Raw genomic sequence first — 15,735 nt, forward strand, 5'->3', positions numbered from 1 at the left:
TGTCCCTTCATCAATCCCTCATTTAGTTTGGAATTATTTAATTGTAGACTACGGACCGATCGAAGTAAATGACGTCATAGTGCCAAGTTGGTTGAAAATGATTTATCTTGCCCAAAGAGAATAAACAATCAAGTTATATCATTTATGACTGGAATAAAAGTAAATGACTGGCTCAGAGTTAGTTCATTTAAAAGACGTCAGATGCATTATTGGCTCAGAGTTAGTTCATTTAAAAGACGTCAGATGCATTATTGGCTCAGAGTTAGTTCATTTAAAAGAAGTCAGAAGATGCATTATTGCTAATACACATAAGTTTAATCTTACTTGCTTCAGATCTATTACTCCATACATTTAAAGTAAAGGAATCTACATGACTATTCTAGAATATTTGACTTAAGAAATATGCTGGCGCGACAACTAACTTAATCAGAGTTCATATATAGCATAAAATCAAAATATGGTAAGAAACGGGCAACCTCACGGTTTTTTTTTATTATTATTTTGTAGCTCACGGTGGAGTTCAAGTGCAATTACAGCAATGGAAAATACTGCATTGAGGTCGTAAGTTGTAATAACAAAACCGGCAGATCTATACAAATTTATGCAGCAAACATAATGACATCAGCAAAAAAGTCATTATGTTCAAGTGGTAATATGTTTTTAAATAGTCAAGAACATTTACAAGTTCAATCCAAGATCAGATGTCCGAATGTTGTTCTTCAGAGTAACCGAGAAGTTAGAATATCACCATAGGCAAATCTTGAAACTTCATTTCTTGCATCACTGGGTCAACAGTTTATGTTGATAGCCATGTGTATTCAATAGAATCAGGGTGTCCTACACAAAACGTCACTGTAAATGGGAATCTACATGTTGGTCGAGATGCTACTATTGGCAGAAATGGAAATGCGAATTATATTGCAAAGTCTCTTCAACTCATAATAAATGGTTCCCTTTGTAACCATGGTCAAATCAAAGCCCAAAACAACATTATGCTAAAATGTCCAAACATAAAAAGCTGTCGACTATGCCATAACGATACATCTCAACATTATTTAAATGCAATCAATAAAATGCATGGCATTAATCAGAGAAAAGTTAATCGCGAATTCCAGGTGGAGACTGCCGTTTCAAATGATGACGCTGACCTTATACTTAGTTTACTCAATTTAGGAATCGACCCAAATGCACCCCTTTTTCGTCGTGGGAGATCTCTCACTGATGAAGTTACAACAAATTGGACTTTATTAGATAAGCATGGCAACGATAAAAATAACAAAATGTCCGCCTATTTTGTAGATCAGAGAAATAGGGCTGATAGTGTGGCAGCTCTATTAAATGCATGGAAGAAACGCTCCGGTTCAATTGTTACGTTATCTATTGTTTGCAGGATCAACGGAAACATTGATGATTTGGGTCAGGTTAGCTGCCTAGAACTTGATCTAGATGTCACTGGAAATGTGACTGTTGAAGAAATTTGCACCTTAGGAGAAGTTTCTGGTAAAGTACATGGGACGTTCGATCTGAAAGGAATTACCAAATAAAGCTTTCAATAAGCTGCATGTAGACACTTTTGTTATATCACAGCATGTTCCATTATTTGTGGAATGTGGTGGAGAAGTTTCTGCATTAAACATATTAAACCATAAAGGGTATATTTGTCATTTACAGAACAAACTGACGATCACTACAGAAAAATTGAAAACTGAGATAGATTCTCAAATCAAATCTTTTAGAAGTATCGATATTACAATTAACAAAGAAAGCAAGTTTGTCTGTGGCACGATTGAGGCGATGGACATATTTTTAAACTTTTATGCCAAATGTGTAAATAGTTGTAGGTTATTGGTGGAGGATTTGTGTCGTCTACGTTTTTACGATAGTAAAACAACTTGCGGTCAGTTAGTGAACATTGGATGCATTAATGTCAAAAACGGTGCCATTGAAATGGAGTCCCAAAGAAACAAAACTTGTATCGACGAGGTAATAAATTGTGGACGTATTTCAGCCCGAGGAATCCTAGCTGACTCAATATCTGTTAATTTGCTTTCAAAATCAACACTCGATATTCATCCGACCAAACTGAATTCTGCAAACACTCCAAATAATTCAGAAAAAAAATTGAACTTACAACCAAGAATCTAAAAATAGGAAAGTTGGCTGAAGTGAATGTGATTACAACAAGTAAAAGTTCCGCTTATGTCGATATCACATGCCATGAAACATTTTTCCATCGTGGTTCTATAATATTAAATCCTTTTACAGTGGACAGTACGCTATCTGTAGACGTAAGACAACTGTTTTATTATGGAACTTTTCTTTACGTTCAGTGTCTTAATTTGAAAATAAAACAATGCGCAAAATTTTATAACCACTTAAAAGCAAACATAGATATTGAGATCGACGGGGAAGGTTCGTTATTTAACTTACGAAGCTCGTCGTTATTAAGTCAAAATGGTTGCTTTACAATTGTTGGGTCAATGTCAATTATGAATGAAAAGGGGGCATCAATTAGAGGTAAAGGTGTTGTAGTCAAAACAAAAGCCTGCAACTTTGCTACAAGAATTCCCAATAGCTATGACTTCATAAATAATGGTCAGATTGAAAGCACTGATGGTATCGCAATATTTGCAGGAAATATCAAAAACTGTGGTCGGATGCAAAGTTTCCATCCAGACGGGGACATTCATTTATACTGGTACACTAAACGAAGTTCGGTAAAAATCACCGGTGAGATTTTGGCCGAAGGCATGCTTAGTTTCTTTATACCAGAAGCGAATTTTCACTGCACTTCTTATGGTGGGAAATCCGAAAAGTCTGATTTGGAATATTCAGATGACAGTGACCTTTGCATCAATATTCCTACGAAGAAGCTATTGATAAAATGTTCAAAAGGACATGTCTTTCTGGAATCTGATATTCGTTGTAAAGACATAGAATCTGAACTGGAAATTATCTGTGATAAAACTTGCATCATAATGTCGAAGGTGAACGTAAAGAAAATGAAACTAAACATGAACAACTTAAGTGAGGAAACATGTGACACAGTTGCCGACAGTTCGATTGTTGAAGATAACACCCAAATGAATATTTTAAGACTAAATGGCGGAGAGCTCATACTTTTTACTTTAGAGGCAAATGTTTATAAAAATAAAGCACCTCTACAAATCGATGCAGCACAAAACGATAGATGTTTTAGATGTGATAACACGCTGACGACAAATGGATCATTGATATTACAAGGCTATATTGAGCTTTCAGCTACCTGCAAAGTGAGAGCTTTTCATATTCACATTGCAACTAGTTCTCACTGCCTTATTAATCAAAGTCATCAAAGAGATGTCGAAATAAGTACGTGTTCATTTGCTGCAAATACAAATATCGTTGTCAATGGATTGATCAAAACAAAAGACGAATCACAAATCGTTAAGCTAAGATGTGAAAAAGGAAATGTTTATTTGAACGGCACAATAGATGTAGCAACTTTGGCCATTCCATCAGCATTGTTAGTATCAGTTGGCAGTAAGTCTTCTGTTTCTGTTTTGAATTTTCATCTATTTGAAGACATTAAACAAGTACATATTAGCAAGTCATTACGATTTCAGTGCACTTCAAATACACATTAAGTACCCGTAGACCTTAGTTTGCAAGGATCTTTGGTTATACATTGTAGTTTCAGCGCACACATGAAAGCTTTATTATTAGACAAGAGGGATCAATGACAACAAATGGTAATTTCATTGCCTGCATGAAGACGTTTATGGCGGAAAAAGACGCAAAACTTACCGTTGAAACTAAGGGCAACATGCTAATTCAATGTGACAACGAAATCAACCTCGCAGGAACATTTCATTGCGCAATCGCAAGTGAAATTTTGGTAGAATGTTTTAACGAAATAAAATTCAAATCTTCATTTTATGCTGAATTTGCAGCAAACAAATGTTCTTTCGTGTCAACAAACCTGATCGAAATAGAGAGAGGATGCTCAATTAGAGTAAATGATGGATCATTGACGTTGACAAATGCAAAAGAAGATGACATCGAAAATTGTGGGGATATCAGGATATTTGGATCAATATTCGGTAATAAAAATACGCCTAAGAAAAATAACATCGCGTCATTAACTCGACTTGAAATAGAGGGAATGAATGTTACGTTAGAGGATTGCAATATTGATTGTTTTGATGTAATGAAGATAGAAGCATCAACAGATTGTATAGTCGGTAGCTCATGTACTACAAGAAAGACTGGGCGAATAGACATTCGTGCTTTGAATGTCGATCTGAAAGGGAAGATAATCAATTTCAACAAACTAAGATTGAATGCAGATGAACGGGTCAAAATGGGTGAGGAAAGCAAACTACACAATGGGGCAATCGTAACAATGCAAACATTTACTGTTGAAATATTCGGACATATTACATCATGTCGTATATTAAAAATCAGTGTATCTAATGCTTTAATGTGTGCGAAAATAAGTGGATGTCAGCGAGCACGAATTAATATTGGATATGCTTTTATAAATAGTGGAGAAATTCAGGCCATTAAAGTATTTATTAAGTCGCCGGTTTTTGTCAATTGTCCAAGGGATGAAATTGATGGCCCTGAAAATAGATCTCTAGCATTGGTTATTGGTGGGCATGACACACGAAAGGTACAAATCACTGGTTTACTATTAGTAACCATTGGGTGTTGTGTCAGTGGGAAATCAATAAGGTTTGGGTCAATAATGAGTTTTGACTTTTCATCGAAGATTTCAACTATTCCTACTAGAGCTGAACTTGACACATGGAAAAGTGTCTCCGAGTCCTCGCTTTCTAAACTTCAAAATGTTAACTGCCTAGATGATGTTCAGAAGCTAGTTAAAAATGCAATGGAGTTACAACTTGTTATTTGTAATTTAAACGTGTCATCGCGTTTGTGCAAAGACATCGTGGAAATGACAACAAATATCCACAACGGTGGGGTAAAAGCTTTTGATGTGAATCAGGTCATTAGTACCTTTGAGAGAGCGCATAATTTGTACTCCAGTATTGATTCACTACGTGTGAAGTGTAAGCCCTATATCAGACAAAAATGCAAGTCAATAGAAAAGAGAACTGAAAAATTCATGAAGGTTGCCAATGAGTACTTAAATAGAATAAAAGATCTTTAAAAGATAAAAAAATCCAGTGAAGCAGATGGCATTCAAGTACAATCCTTCATTCATCAAAGCGAGGACTCACTTTTTGAAACAAATGCAAAAGTCCAGATCAGTTCACGGCTAGATGGGTAAGTCCAGATCAGTTCACGACTGGATGGGTAAGTCCAGATCAGTTCACGACTGGATGGGTAAGTCCAGATCAGTTCACGACTGGATGGGTAAGTCCAGATCAGTTCACGACTAGATGGGTTAGTCGGTATTTATGGAATGGACAGTCGGATTGTTGCTGGAGATAATATTTGTATTTCGGCTGGGAATGTTATTGCAAAGGGGCGAGGAATGAAAGCAATAAGGGGAATAATTTCTCTGCAGGGACAAAATGTACAAGCAAATCAAATGGAAGCTATGAGTGTAAAGGTAAACAGCGATGAAACTGCAAATTTGTCAAATGTTAAAGTATCAGAAGATGTTCAACTTAAAGCCACAAAGGCAAAAATTATCAAAAGTGGAAACGGGAGAAAAAGTTTCAGTAGAGTGTACAGAGCATATCGACATTGAACAGATGAAAGCTAAAGAAGGAAGCTTTAAAGCACCGAACATTGGCTTGGTAGATAAAGAAGGCAAAGCGAAGCACTCTTTCAAGAATTTGTCCTTAGTAACACAACAGATAAAGGATATAGATAGGCTTTTAGATCAATCAGGAGCTTACAAGGACTTACGTGTAGCTGACGAACTTAGTTTAATTGTTGAAGATCAGGACGTGATTATTGCTAATAAAGTGAATTGTGAATTCAATGTACATATAAAATGCGCAATGTTGAGTATAGATAATAATGTCTCTGCTAAAGGCCTCGTTGCGAAGACTACGGGAAAAGGAATCACCGTAAATAAAACGGGACGAATAAATACTATAGACCGGGTATATTTAAAGGCTAAAACTGGCATCAGTTTACACGAGAGCTCAAAACTTCAAGCTGGAATAGGCAGAATTTCATTAATGGCCGCCGATGATATAAAAAGTGGCGCAGATATTACAAGTCTTGGAAAAAATACCTTTGATGCCGGGAGAGATATTTCGCTGCAGTCCAGTGTACATAAGAAACGTTCGGAAATTGTGGAAAAATCTTTGCTAGGTATCTGTGCAAAATCGACTTTTACTGAAGAAACAACTGTAGACAAATCTAAAGTTTCTGGACTGTCAAATGTTTGTAAGGCTGGTCGAAATTTCAAAAGTGTTGCCGCCAAAATTAAGTCGAAGATAGATACCCAAATTACAGCGGAAGGAAAGGTCTTATTCGAAAACGTTGTTGCAGAGACTAAAACTTTGACTACCAAACGGCTACTAGGAATTTCTTGCTACAAAGAAACTGAATCATTTGAAGCATCGCATGGTTCTCGTGTAGAAGATGTGTCGACGAACGCAAAAACTTTAATAGAATCAAAGAACTCTGATATCCTGTGAAAAGGTAGTACATTGAAATCTGCAGGAAATGCAACGGAAAGGGCAGAAAGAGGAAATATCTATCATACGAAACAAGTTCTTACACATAAGAAATCAAGTAAAGGATTTGCTTTTAGCACTACTGAATATGGAAAAGCTGACATTAGTTATGCAAATTCATCAAGCAAAATGCAATCAACAAGTAACAACTCAGTGGACATAAGCGGATCATATAGGGTTATAGCAAATCAATATGAAACATCAGATGACGTACACGTAGGGAATGATATGGTTGTTCAAGCAGATGACTTTACCATGAAAGGGGAAATACTTGATCATGAAGCTTATAATTTCAACTTAGCGATTGGTCTTGATAAAACGATTGCTTCGTTTGGTGTTAATTACGACAAAGAATTGAAACAAACACATCAGAAAGCGCATCTTGATGTTGGAAGATCACTACAAGTCAACAGATGCAATTCAATGAATTTTGAAGATGCGTCTGTAGATGTTGGTAAAATCGAAGGCAAAGTTAATAAGATGACCGCCGTATCAAATGCAAATACGGAATCACGTTTTGGATTAAATGCAAATATCGGCTGCGAATTGGTTTCAAAAGAACCAAATGTGGATTTAGATATTAGGTATAGCGATTCAAAAAAGATACAGCAGCCGACAGAAGTAAGAATCAGACATGGAAGTGAAAATTTTCGGACAAATACTTTAGATCTTACAGCATCATCAGTCAGGTTTGAAGGGAAAGTAGACAACTTTGGAAAAAAAGTTTTAAGTCGCAATGTCCATAAAAGCCAGGCTTCTTATTCATTGGGACTTTGTTTATGCACAGCTAAACAACCAAACAAGACTCAGATCGGGCTATCTGTAAAGGGTTCGGCCGAAGCTGGTACCTATTCGTCATGCATAACATCATCCACGGGAGATGTCGACTCCTCGATTTCTAATGTTATTAATACTGACACAAACAAAAGAAGAAATGTTAAATCGACATTTAAAGTAGGTGTCAATCTCAAATTTGAGGGCAAACCTTCGCCAAAATTATTCAAACATATTGGAAAAAAACTTGTTCAACATCTGGGAAAGGAATGTCTACCGGTTTTACGTGAGAATATTGAGAATGAGTTGGGAATACCTAAAAACATACCAACGGATTTGGTAGATGTTGTCGAAAAGGGAGTCACGAAAGAAAGTGTTAACACATTTATCAAAAAACAATTTGATGTCCTGCTGTCCCCTCGTTTAAAGGATGCAGTTTTATCTTTAGTCGACGGAAATCCAAGAGGCGTTATTCAACGAATTTGCGTTATCATTGACGTTGACTATAAAGTGGTTGTGTTATTCGCTGATTTTTTATTAAGCAACAAAACAATAGAAGATCAAGATATACTTAAACAATTGCTTCAGGAACTTTTGAAAGTGTATCAAAAATATATCCAAGTCCCTGGCGATGTCAGTTGTCTTATTACTAAATGTATCGAATTATCGACAGGGTCTAGATATACCATGAAATCTTTTATCAAATGTCCAGCTGGGCAGCAGGTAATAAAAGATTTATTAAAATTACTCCGGTTTCCTGATGAATTCGCCAATACATTATTTTATTGTATTCAGAAATGTGACAATTCGGAAAAAGCAGCGAGTTTGATCAAGCTAATTGGGTCACACATTGGAGTACCATGTCCCGGAGAACTTGCAGACGGGTTGAAACTAGTGTACAAAAACAGCAATTCAATAAGCATTATTTCATGGCTTCTTAAAATAACAAACCTTAAGCAATATGTATCCAAGGATCTAATAAAAAAACTTGTGTTCGGAAACCAATGAGCAAACCAACTTTTTTAAGATTTTGATACGAAATATCTGCAAACATATTGGATTACCAAAATGTTTAGTTGAAGATCTGGAACATCTCTTCGGGGGAAAAATAGCGAAACAAGATCCTACAGTGTTTATATTTAAAGTTACAACAAGAAACAAGCGACGGACAAACATGTTCCAAGATGCTGGAGCAGAATACTTAAATCGAAAATCTAATTTCAACGTTCAATACAAGAGATATTCAAATGACTATTAGTAAAACTGTCTCATTTGCATGTATTTGTTTAAATGTAGACGACGTAGTCATCAAGGCTTTGGAAGATCTTATTCTAGAGGGTGATATCACCTATTTTATTAAAAAAGTTTCCAAATCAACTGGTATAAGCGATGCAATCCTTTGCGATCTATTGGAAAGCATGGAAACTGGATGGGTTGAAAAAGATGGCATTACTTTGTTGACAAAATTAATCACAACTTATATGCAAGTACCACCTGCCATTGCGACTGACATAATTGCATTAGCAAATTGTGAGCATCCCACAGGTACTTTAAAAGTATATGCCGAACAATTGGCGTCGACTGCTAACAATCAGGAAACGAGGACATCAATTCGTGAAAAGATTCGTTCGCTTGGATTGTCTGCTGAAATATCTGAGTTAACATTTATTTTTCTGAGCAAAGATATCAAAGATAAATCAGCCATTGACAAATGTAAGCATATCCTGGAGAGTGAGCTCTTTTAACCAAAAATCTGTATCGATGCTCTAGTTGACTTTTTATTTACAAAAAACGTTAGTGCACTAACAACGTTCATTAGTGATAAAACAGGCTTATGGCAAGAATTAGTTCAAATTGCTCTCCAACTTATATGTAATCGAGATGTTGAAGATGACGAATTAGTAAATGCAATTGCAAACCTTGCAAAACGATTGGAATTAAAAGAAATTGACACAATTACAGTAAAGTGTATTTTAGGTGGCAATTTGTCTGGCATTAAAAGTAGTCAGATAGTATTAAAGATTCTTGTTCAATGTTTGTTGAAACTACCTGTGTTTGCTGATGGTTTTAAATATCTTCCAGAGACATTACAAGAAAGATTGTTAAAAGGACGCATCACGGAATGGAATGAAATAATTGATGATTTCCTGTTGCTCATTACTAGAGAGGCAAATATATTGCCAGATTTGTTGTTTGGTATGAAAGCATATTTTTGTGATAAAGAGCCTCGAATTCTGTCGGAGTGGTTAACAAAACAATGGAACGTTGATCTAGGTCTAGCAACATCTATACTTCAAACCGTTCAGAACAAGGAATGTCTAATAAGTGGTTTGAAAGAAATTCCTTTACAAATCGCAAATCACTTCAATTTTTCTGAGAAAACTCTTGCTCACTTACAATGCTTGTTAAAAGGCAGTTTACCTGCTTGCAAAGGGTCAGAATTTGCATGGGATATTGTGAAAGATTTCCCAAAGTTGTTGCTGACATCGGATATGATAACAAAGAGTTTACTGTCCTTTCTCAACCAGATGGGCCTGCCGGAAGATTTGAACTCATCAATAATAGAAATGGTAGCGTTTCAAAACCCGATGAAGCTTCTTTCTTGGATGACAAGAAAGGTTGGTTTTAAATCCGATCTAACTGTGGTACTTCTCAAAACAATATCAAACCTTCCAGACAGTGATTTTTATAATCTTTTAATGTCTTTACTTGAAGGTGTTTCTGATTTTTATGGATTTTCTACTGGCTTTAAGGAGAATGTCAATAATTTATTTAATTCAATTGAAGGAAGCTTTTCCTCAGAAGCCTTTGGATCTGTTCTTATAGCCCTTTTGACAGAAATTCTAAAACCGTGCAAAAATTCAGAAAGGATCATTGACATATTATCAGAATGTCTAGATGGAAACTACGTGATTGCGATAGCTTTACTCTTCTTTGAGGTCGCTGGCATCGATATAAAACTTATACATACGGTGAAAACGTGGTTACAAAGGAGAGACATCGGTATTTTGCTTAATTGGTGTTCCAGTGAATTAGAAATAAACGAAATATTAGTCAATGCATTATTCAAATACGCCCAAGGAACCGTTTCATTCATGTCAACGGCGAAGATACTCTTATTGGACCTTGCTAAAAGATATGAGCTAAAGGTTGAAACAACAACTACCATGATGTCCGTTTTAGATGGGGAAGACAAAACAATTGCGGGTACTTCTGGCATAAATACAGGTTTACAGGACGCTGCACTCAGTGATTACATAAAGCGAATGCTAGGGAATTATGATATACCGGAATTAGCAACTGATGTAATTGTTGAGTTCCTTTGTATACATAAAGACCAAGACAAGACCATTATTGAATATAAATTTGCTAGAGTTATGATGGAGTTATGCGGACTAAGAAACGATTTAGTAGATGCTTTCATCATATTAATCACATCAAAAAATCATACACATCTTTCCCGATGGTTAAGCAATAAATCTGGTGTTTGTCAATCTGTTTTCGACTGTCTTTTTCAAATCATAAAATCACCCGACCAAACGACTGATGCACTTGTTAGTTTTTTCGAACATGTTTGCATAGCTAACGGGCTAGAAAACATAGACAAAGAAAATATCCACGCCTTGTTCCGAGGCAAAATGACCAGTGAAAGCAATTGGAAATCAATATTGAAACTGTTGTGTCAGATCCTAACAAAATGTCCACAATTTTCAAAAATTATTGAAAAGCTTCCGCGTTCATTTGGAGAATTTCTTAAATCAGGCAACCCAACCGATACCATGGCGGTACGATCCTGTATAACAGGGATGTTCGCACAATTAACTGGAGTATCGCATATGTTTTACGATAGCTTTGTATCCTTTGTTTTAAATAAAAAGATAGAGCCGTTTGCTGAGTGGATAGAAAATCAGTTTGAAATAGACAAGGGACTAGCAGTATGCGTCATTAAATCAATGAGAGAAGCATATACTGTTACAGATGGTCTTAAAGTCGTTCCGTTGGCTTTAGCATGTCACTATAATGTATCAGAAAAGACAATCGGTCATTTAAAGGACTTTCTAAATGGACAAAGACCAAAATGCGATCCCATGGAGTTTCTCTCTGATACTTTGAAAGACATTTGCAAGATTGTATTTGATAAAAATATGTTTGACACTATTATTAAAAAAACTGAATCCACAGAATGGCTAAAAAGGACAATATCGGTCTTAGAACTGTGCGCAAGCAGGATAGAAGTACCGGCCGTTTGGATAGAAGCACTGAAAGATATAATAACTCTTAAAGATCCTGCTCAATTGATATCGATAGTTACCGAATATGTGGATGTTGACAAAGATCTTCTTCTGGTGATTGCAAAAGCAGTGCTGCAGAAAGAGCAACCCCGACAAATAATTCGCAATATTGCAAAAGTTAGCGGAATACCCGATAGTGCTATCCTTTTGTTGGAAGAATTGATCAGGCAAAAATCAGCAAAGGGCGTGAAAGGGCCAATGAGTTGTCTATCTGGTCAAATAAATTGGAGCAAAGCTCTACAAGCTTTAAAACCATAGCATAGCAATGTGAGATGAAACTTTACATGAAAACCATCGCAATTATAAAAATATGAAAGTTCCATCGCCAAAAATCTTTTGCAGTGTTTTATAATTTAAAATGATGTAATGCCCATTCATTAAACTCCTAAGATTGACAATATGTTATGCCAAGTGTGCAAATTTTGAAATGTCATTTTACGTTTTTAACTTTTGTTTTGGACAAACCGGGTCATATTCATCATTTAAAGCAAGGAATAATACAATGTAATAAGCATGCCATGTTTCTTTAGTTGTCTTCCAGTTGTTCCCTTTTTAACTGCATTTCATGTAGGAATGTTTTATTCATTTGCCGTACATTGTGACAATTTAACTAGACGGAAAGAAAAACTGTCCAATTTCGTCGTGAATCAAACTCTTTAAATGGGAATAAAAACTTCTATTTTGACCTTCAATCATCCTCTTAAAGGAAAGTAAATCACCACAGGATATTAATTATGTATTTTTATAACTTTTCATTAGGTTGTTAAATTTGTATGCAATATAGTGTATGTAGAAAGGTTCTACTATTATCATTATTACTCATAGTATTTATGAATATGTTTTATTATATGCATATGTACAGTTTTGATATTTTTTTTGAGTGATCAACAGTATTGATTGACACATTGTACACTGGCGCGGATTCGTATGGGGAAACCTCCTTAAAATTGGGATTTTTGTCTTGTTTATTTGCATTAAATCGTGGTTTTTAGTTTTACCGTCCAAAATTTTCTTTTGCCCGTCTCCCTTGGATTTTAGTTCTATTTACGTTCTCCACCTTGAGATACTGGATCCGCACCTAACACCAACAATAATGTTATGAAGAACATAAAAACCAGTATTTCATCTGAATTTATTTGTACTCCAAATTATTTAGGAATTGGCTTTGGCTGTTTTGAATGCATTATAGCCAAACATTTTTTGATGTACGATTGTCTCTATAGAACCTTGTTAACTCTTACATGGATATTAAATACAGTAAAATCTGTCTAAACCGAAGCCCTTTTAGACGGAATTATGTGATATATATATTAGTTACCATATACACTTCTCTGTCTCTTGTAAAATATTGACACCTATTGCACACAATGGTAAACAAAATCAATAAATTGAGTTATTGCCGCTTATATTAGTTTGGCGTCTAACCAATCAACCAGCCGAATTCAGTTGATGTACAACAAGTAAAATTTACAAAGATGAATACAATATAATTCGTGTCTAATTTCTTTTTGAAATTTTAGTGATAAGATATATGTACCCTCCGGTATCAATATTGGGTATGGTTTGGGTTTGACTTTTCCGATGACATAGGAACATACCTTGTTCATGAATTTGCGCAAGACTAATGTTATTTACCGAGCTTGTGAATGATAAACTAAGGTTTATCGATTTTTATTACCGTATATGCCATAAATTAGTTTGTAAACATATTTTGTTACCGCGTGTGTTATAAAGATTTAGAGAATTGGTTAATATCAATATGTAAAATGTATGTCATAGCTTAATATAGAATTCCATATATTTGTATAAACAAAGGCAACTTGATTTTGTTCCCTTATGGTATATAGTCACATAATTTGTTTTTGTTTACAGCTACTTCACGGCCTATTTAGTCTTTTGCATTGCATGAATTATTTCTTAAAGTTGATCAGTTTTTGCACATTACTAGTATCTTTGGTCTCTATAAGAGCGAGGAGAAGATTTTTTGAAAAAAAGTCCTCGTTTTTGTAACATACTTAACGTATAAATTAGGAAATTATGTATTATATATCTGTTTCTCTTTAAGTTAGAAAGTCTATGTTTTCTGATAGATAATGGAATGTATCCACAATGTTAGTACATAGACTCGAAAAGAATACACAATGATTCTGTTTTATTCTTTTGTCAGAGTAATGAAGAAGACAGAGACTTTCCTCATTCCTCGAACGATTGATTTTATTTTAATTTACTGAAATAATATGATATGGAGCACATGACCGCATCTGATCACTATCATTGAACCTTACAAGTCTCAATCTTAAGCGAAAGCTTTTAAACACTAAGGACATTCTGATTCATGCCGTATGCCAAATGTTATATTTGAAATATAATTTGATCAGATTGGATTTTTTTTATACTCATCTTAGATATATATTTGTTCTTTTGTAAATATTTTAATGAAAGCTTTCACAGCTCTGTATTTCGATACAATTTCTGTGTGTTTTTCTTCGCTTATTCAATGCTGGATGTATTACAAGTATGTTAAAATGTCATTTTTTTATTCTGTACTATTGTCTTAGTTGACTTTTTGATATTTTTGTTGATCTATTCTTTTTATTTTGTTTTATTTTTTTAATGATAGTAAAACAGTATGATCTGTAAACACTTGCATACCGTGAACATTTGTACATTGAAGCTGAAGACCTATTGTACGTATAAATTTAAACAGTCTAATATCTTATGGGTCTACTGTAAAAAGATTTTAATGTCTAAAACATGACAATAAAACCTCCATGTAACTAAAAGCAAAAGCGCAGCACTTGATTAATTCCTAAAAAATACAATAACCACCGTACACAACTAATTTATGATGGTGAAGGATTTGTCAATTTAGATTTTTAAAGGTGCAGTTACAAATAATGTTATTTACAATTTTGTATAAGAAATATTCATCATGATATAACCAAATGATTGTGATTGTGAACAACTTTTCCTGTCAATACTTCGATCGAAAATGCGCATGCGTTATAATGTATCTTAATATATTTGCCATTTTAAAATATGAAGAAAAAGTTAAAATGAAACCAAATATGTTCTGCAGGACATAACGTTGAGTTATGCTTTGGTATTGACAGAAATACAGATAAGGTAAATAGTTGTTTAAATATCATATTTGTCTTCACAAATTTAAACTTGCACTATTTTTCAATATAGACATTGGCAGATACAGTCTAAGAACAGTGTAATTTGTTGTCAAGTCATAAATACACAGGTAAGCGTATTACGTTAATTGTCATTGTATTTGTTGGAAGATATTTGATCTAAATTAAAGTATTTATATAATTTTCATAGCTCAAAACTTTATCGTGAAAGTACATATAGAAATAAAAGGGTAATCAAGGGAACCAAGGTTATAGCGGTAATCAAAAGAATGTACCTGGGACAAAGACCAGACGTGGAAAACAGACATACATAACAAAGAACATAAAGTAACTAAAATTATTCATACAAAGTAACAAAAGCAAATGAGCAACTCGGACTCTACTTAAAACTGGGAGCATGGACCAGGTGCACGGATAGGGTAAGCGTCCTCTGCTTTTCTAGAAACACCCGCAGAGTTGTTCATAAAAGGTCAAGTTACAAGATGTTGTTACAAGATTGAAGTCATCACTACAGAAGTTTTATTGTCCTCATCATGAACTCGTGGATCGTTATGATGTACCCATCGGCACCATGAAAACTGATTTATTCAACGAGTCATAGTTTTCATTTTCTCGTTTGTCTACCCCGACTTGACTTTTTATGAGCAACTCATGGCGGGTGTTTCTAGAAAAAAAAACAGGACGCTTACTCTACCGGTGCACCTGGTCCATGCTCACAGTTTTTAGTGGAGTCCGAGTTGCTCATTGCTTTTGTTACTTTGTATGTATGATTTTAGTTACTCTATGTACTTTGTCGTGCATGTCTGTTTTCCATGCCTGGTCTTTGTCCCTGGATTACATTCTTTTGATTACCGCTATAACCTTGCTTCCCATGGACATATTTTG

The 15,735-nt window shown here is 34.9% G+C and overlaps 1 protein-coding gene across 1 annotated transcript; it reads left to right on the forward strand.

Moving 5' to 3' along the window:
- Positions 1-512: 512 nt before the first annotated feature.
- On the forward strand, positions 513-15,251 carry LOC148606107 (uncharacterized). The gene is given in 8 exon segments (XM_088546079.1): positions 513-756; positions 759-1,535; positions 1,588-1,827; positions 2,331-3,272; positions 3,674-5,153; positions 5,569-8,421; positions 8,715-8,963; positions 9,171-15,251. Coding segments are annotated over 8 exon segments (9,480 nt in total). The 5' UTR covers positions 513-615; the 3' UTR covers positions 11,969-15,251.
- The last annotated feature ends 484 nt before the right edge of the window (positions 15,252-15,735 follow it).

Source organism: Perna viridis, chromosome 9, assembly GCF_037379345.1.
Source record: "Perna viridis isolate PV_CMFRI_1.1 ecotype Kerala chromosome 9, ASM3737934v1, whole genome shotgun sequence".
NCBI classification, from domain to species: domain Eukaryota; kingdom Metazoa; phylum Mollusca; class Bivalvia; order Mytilida; family Mytilidae; genus Perna; species Perna viridis.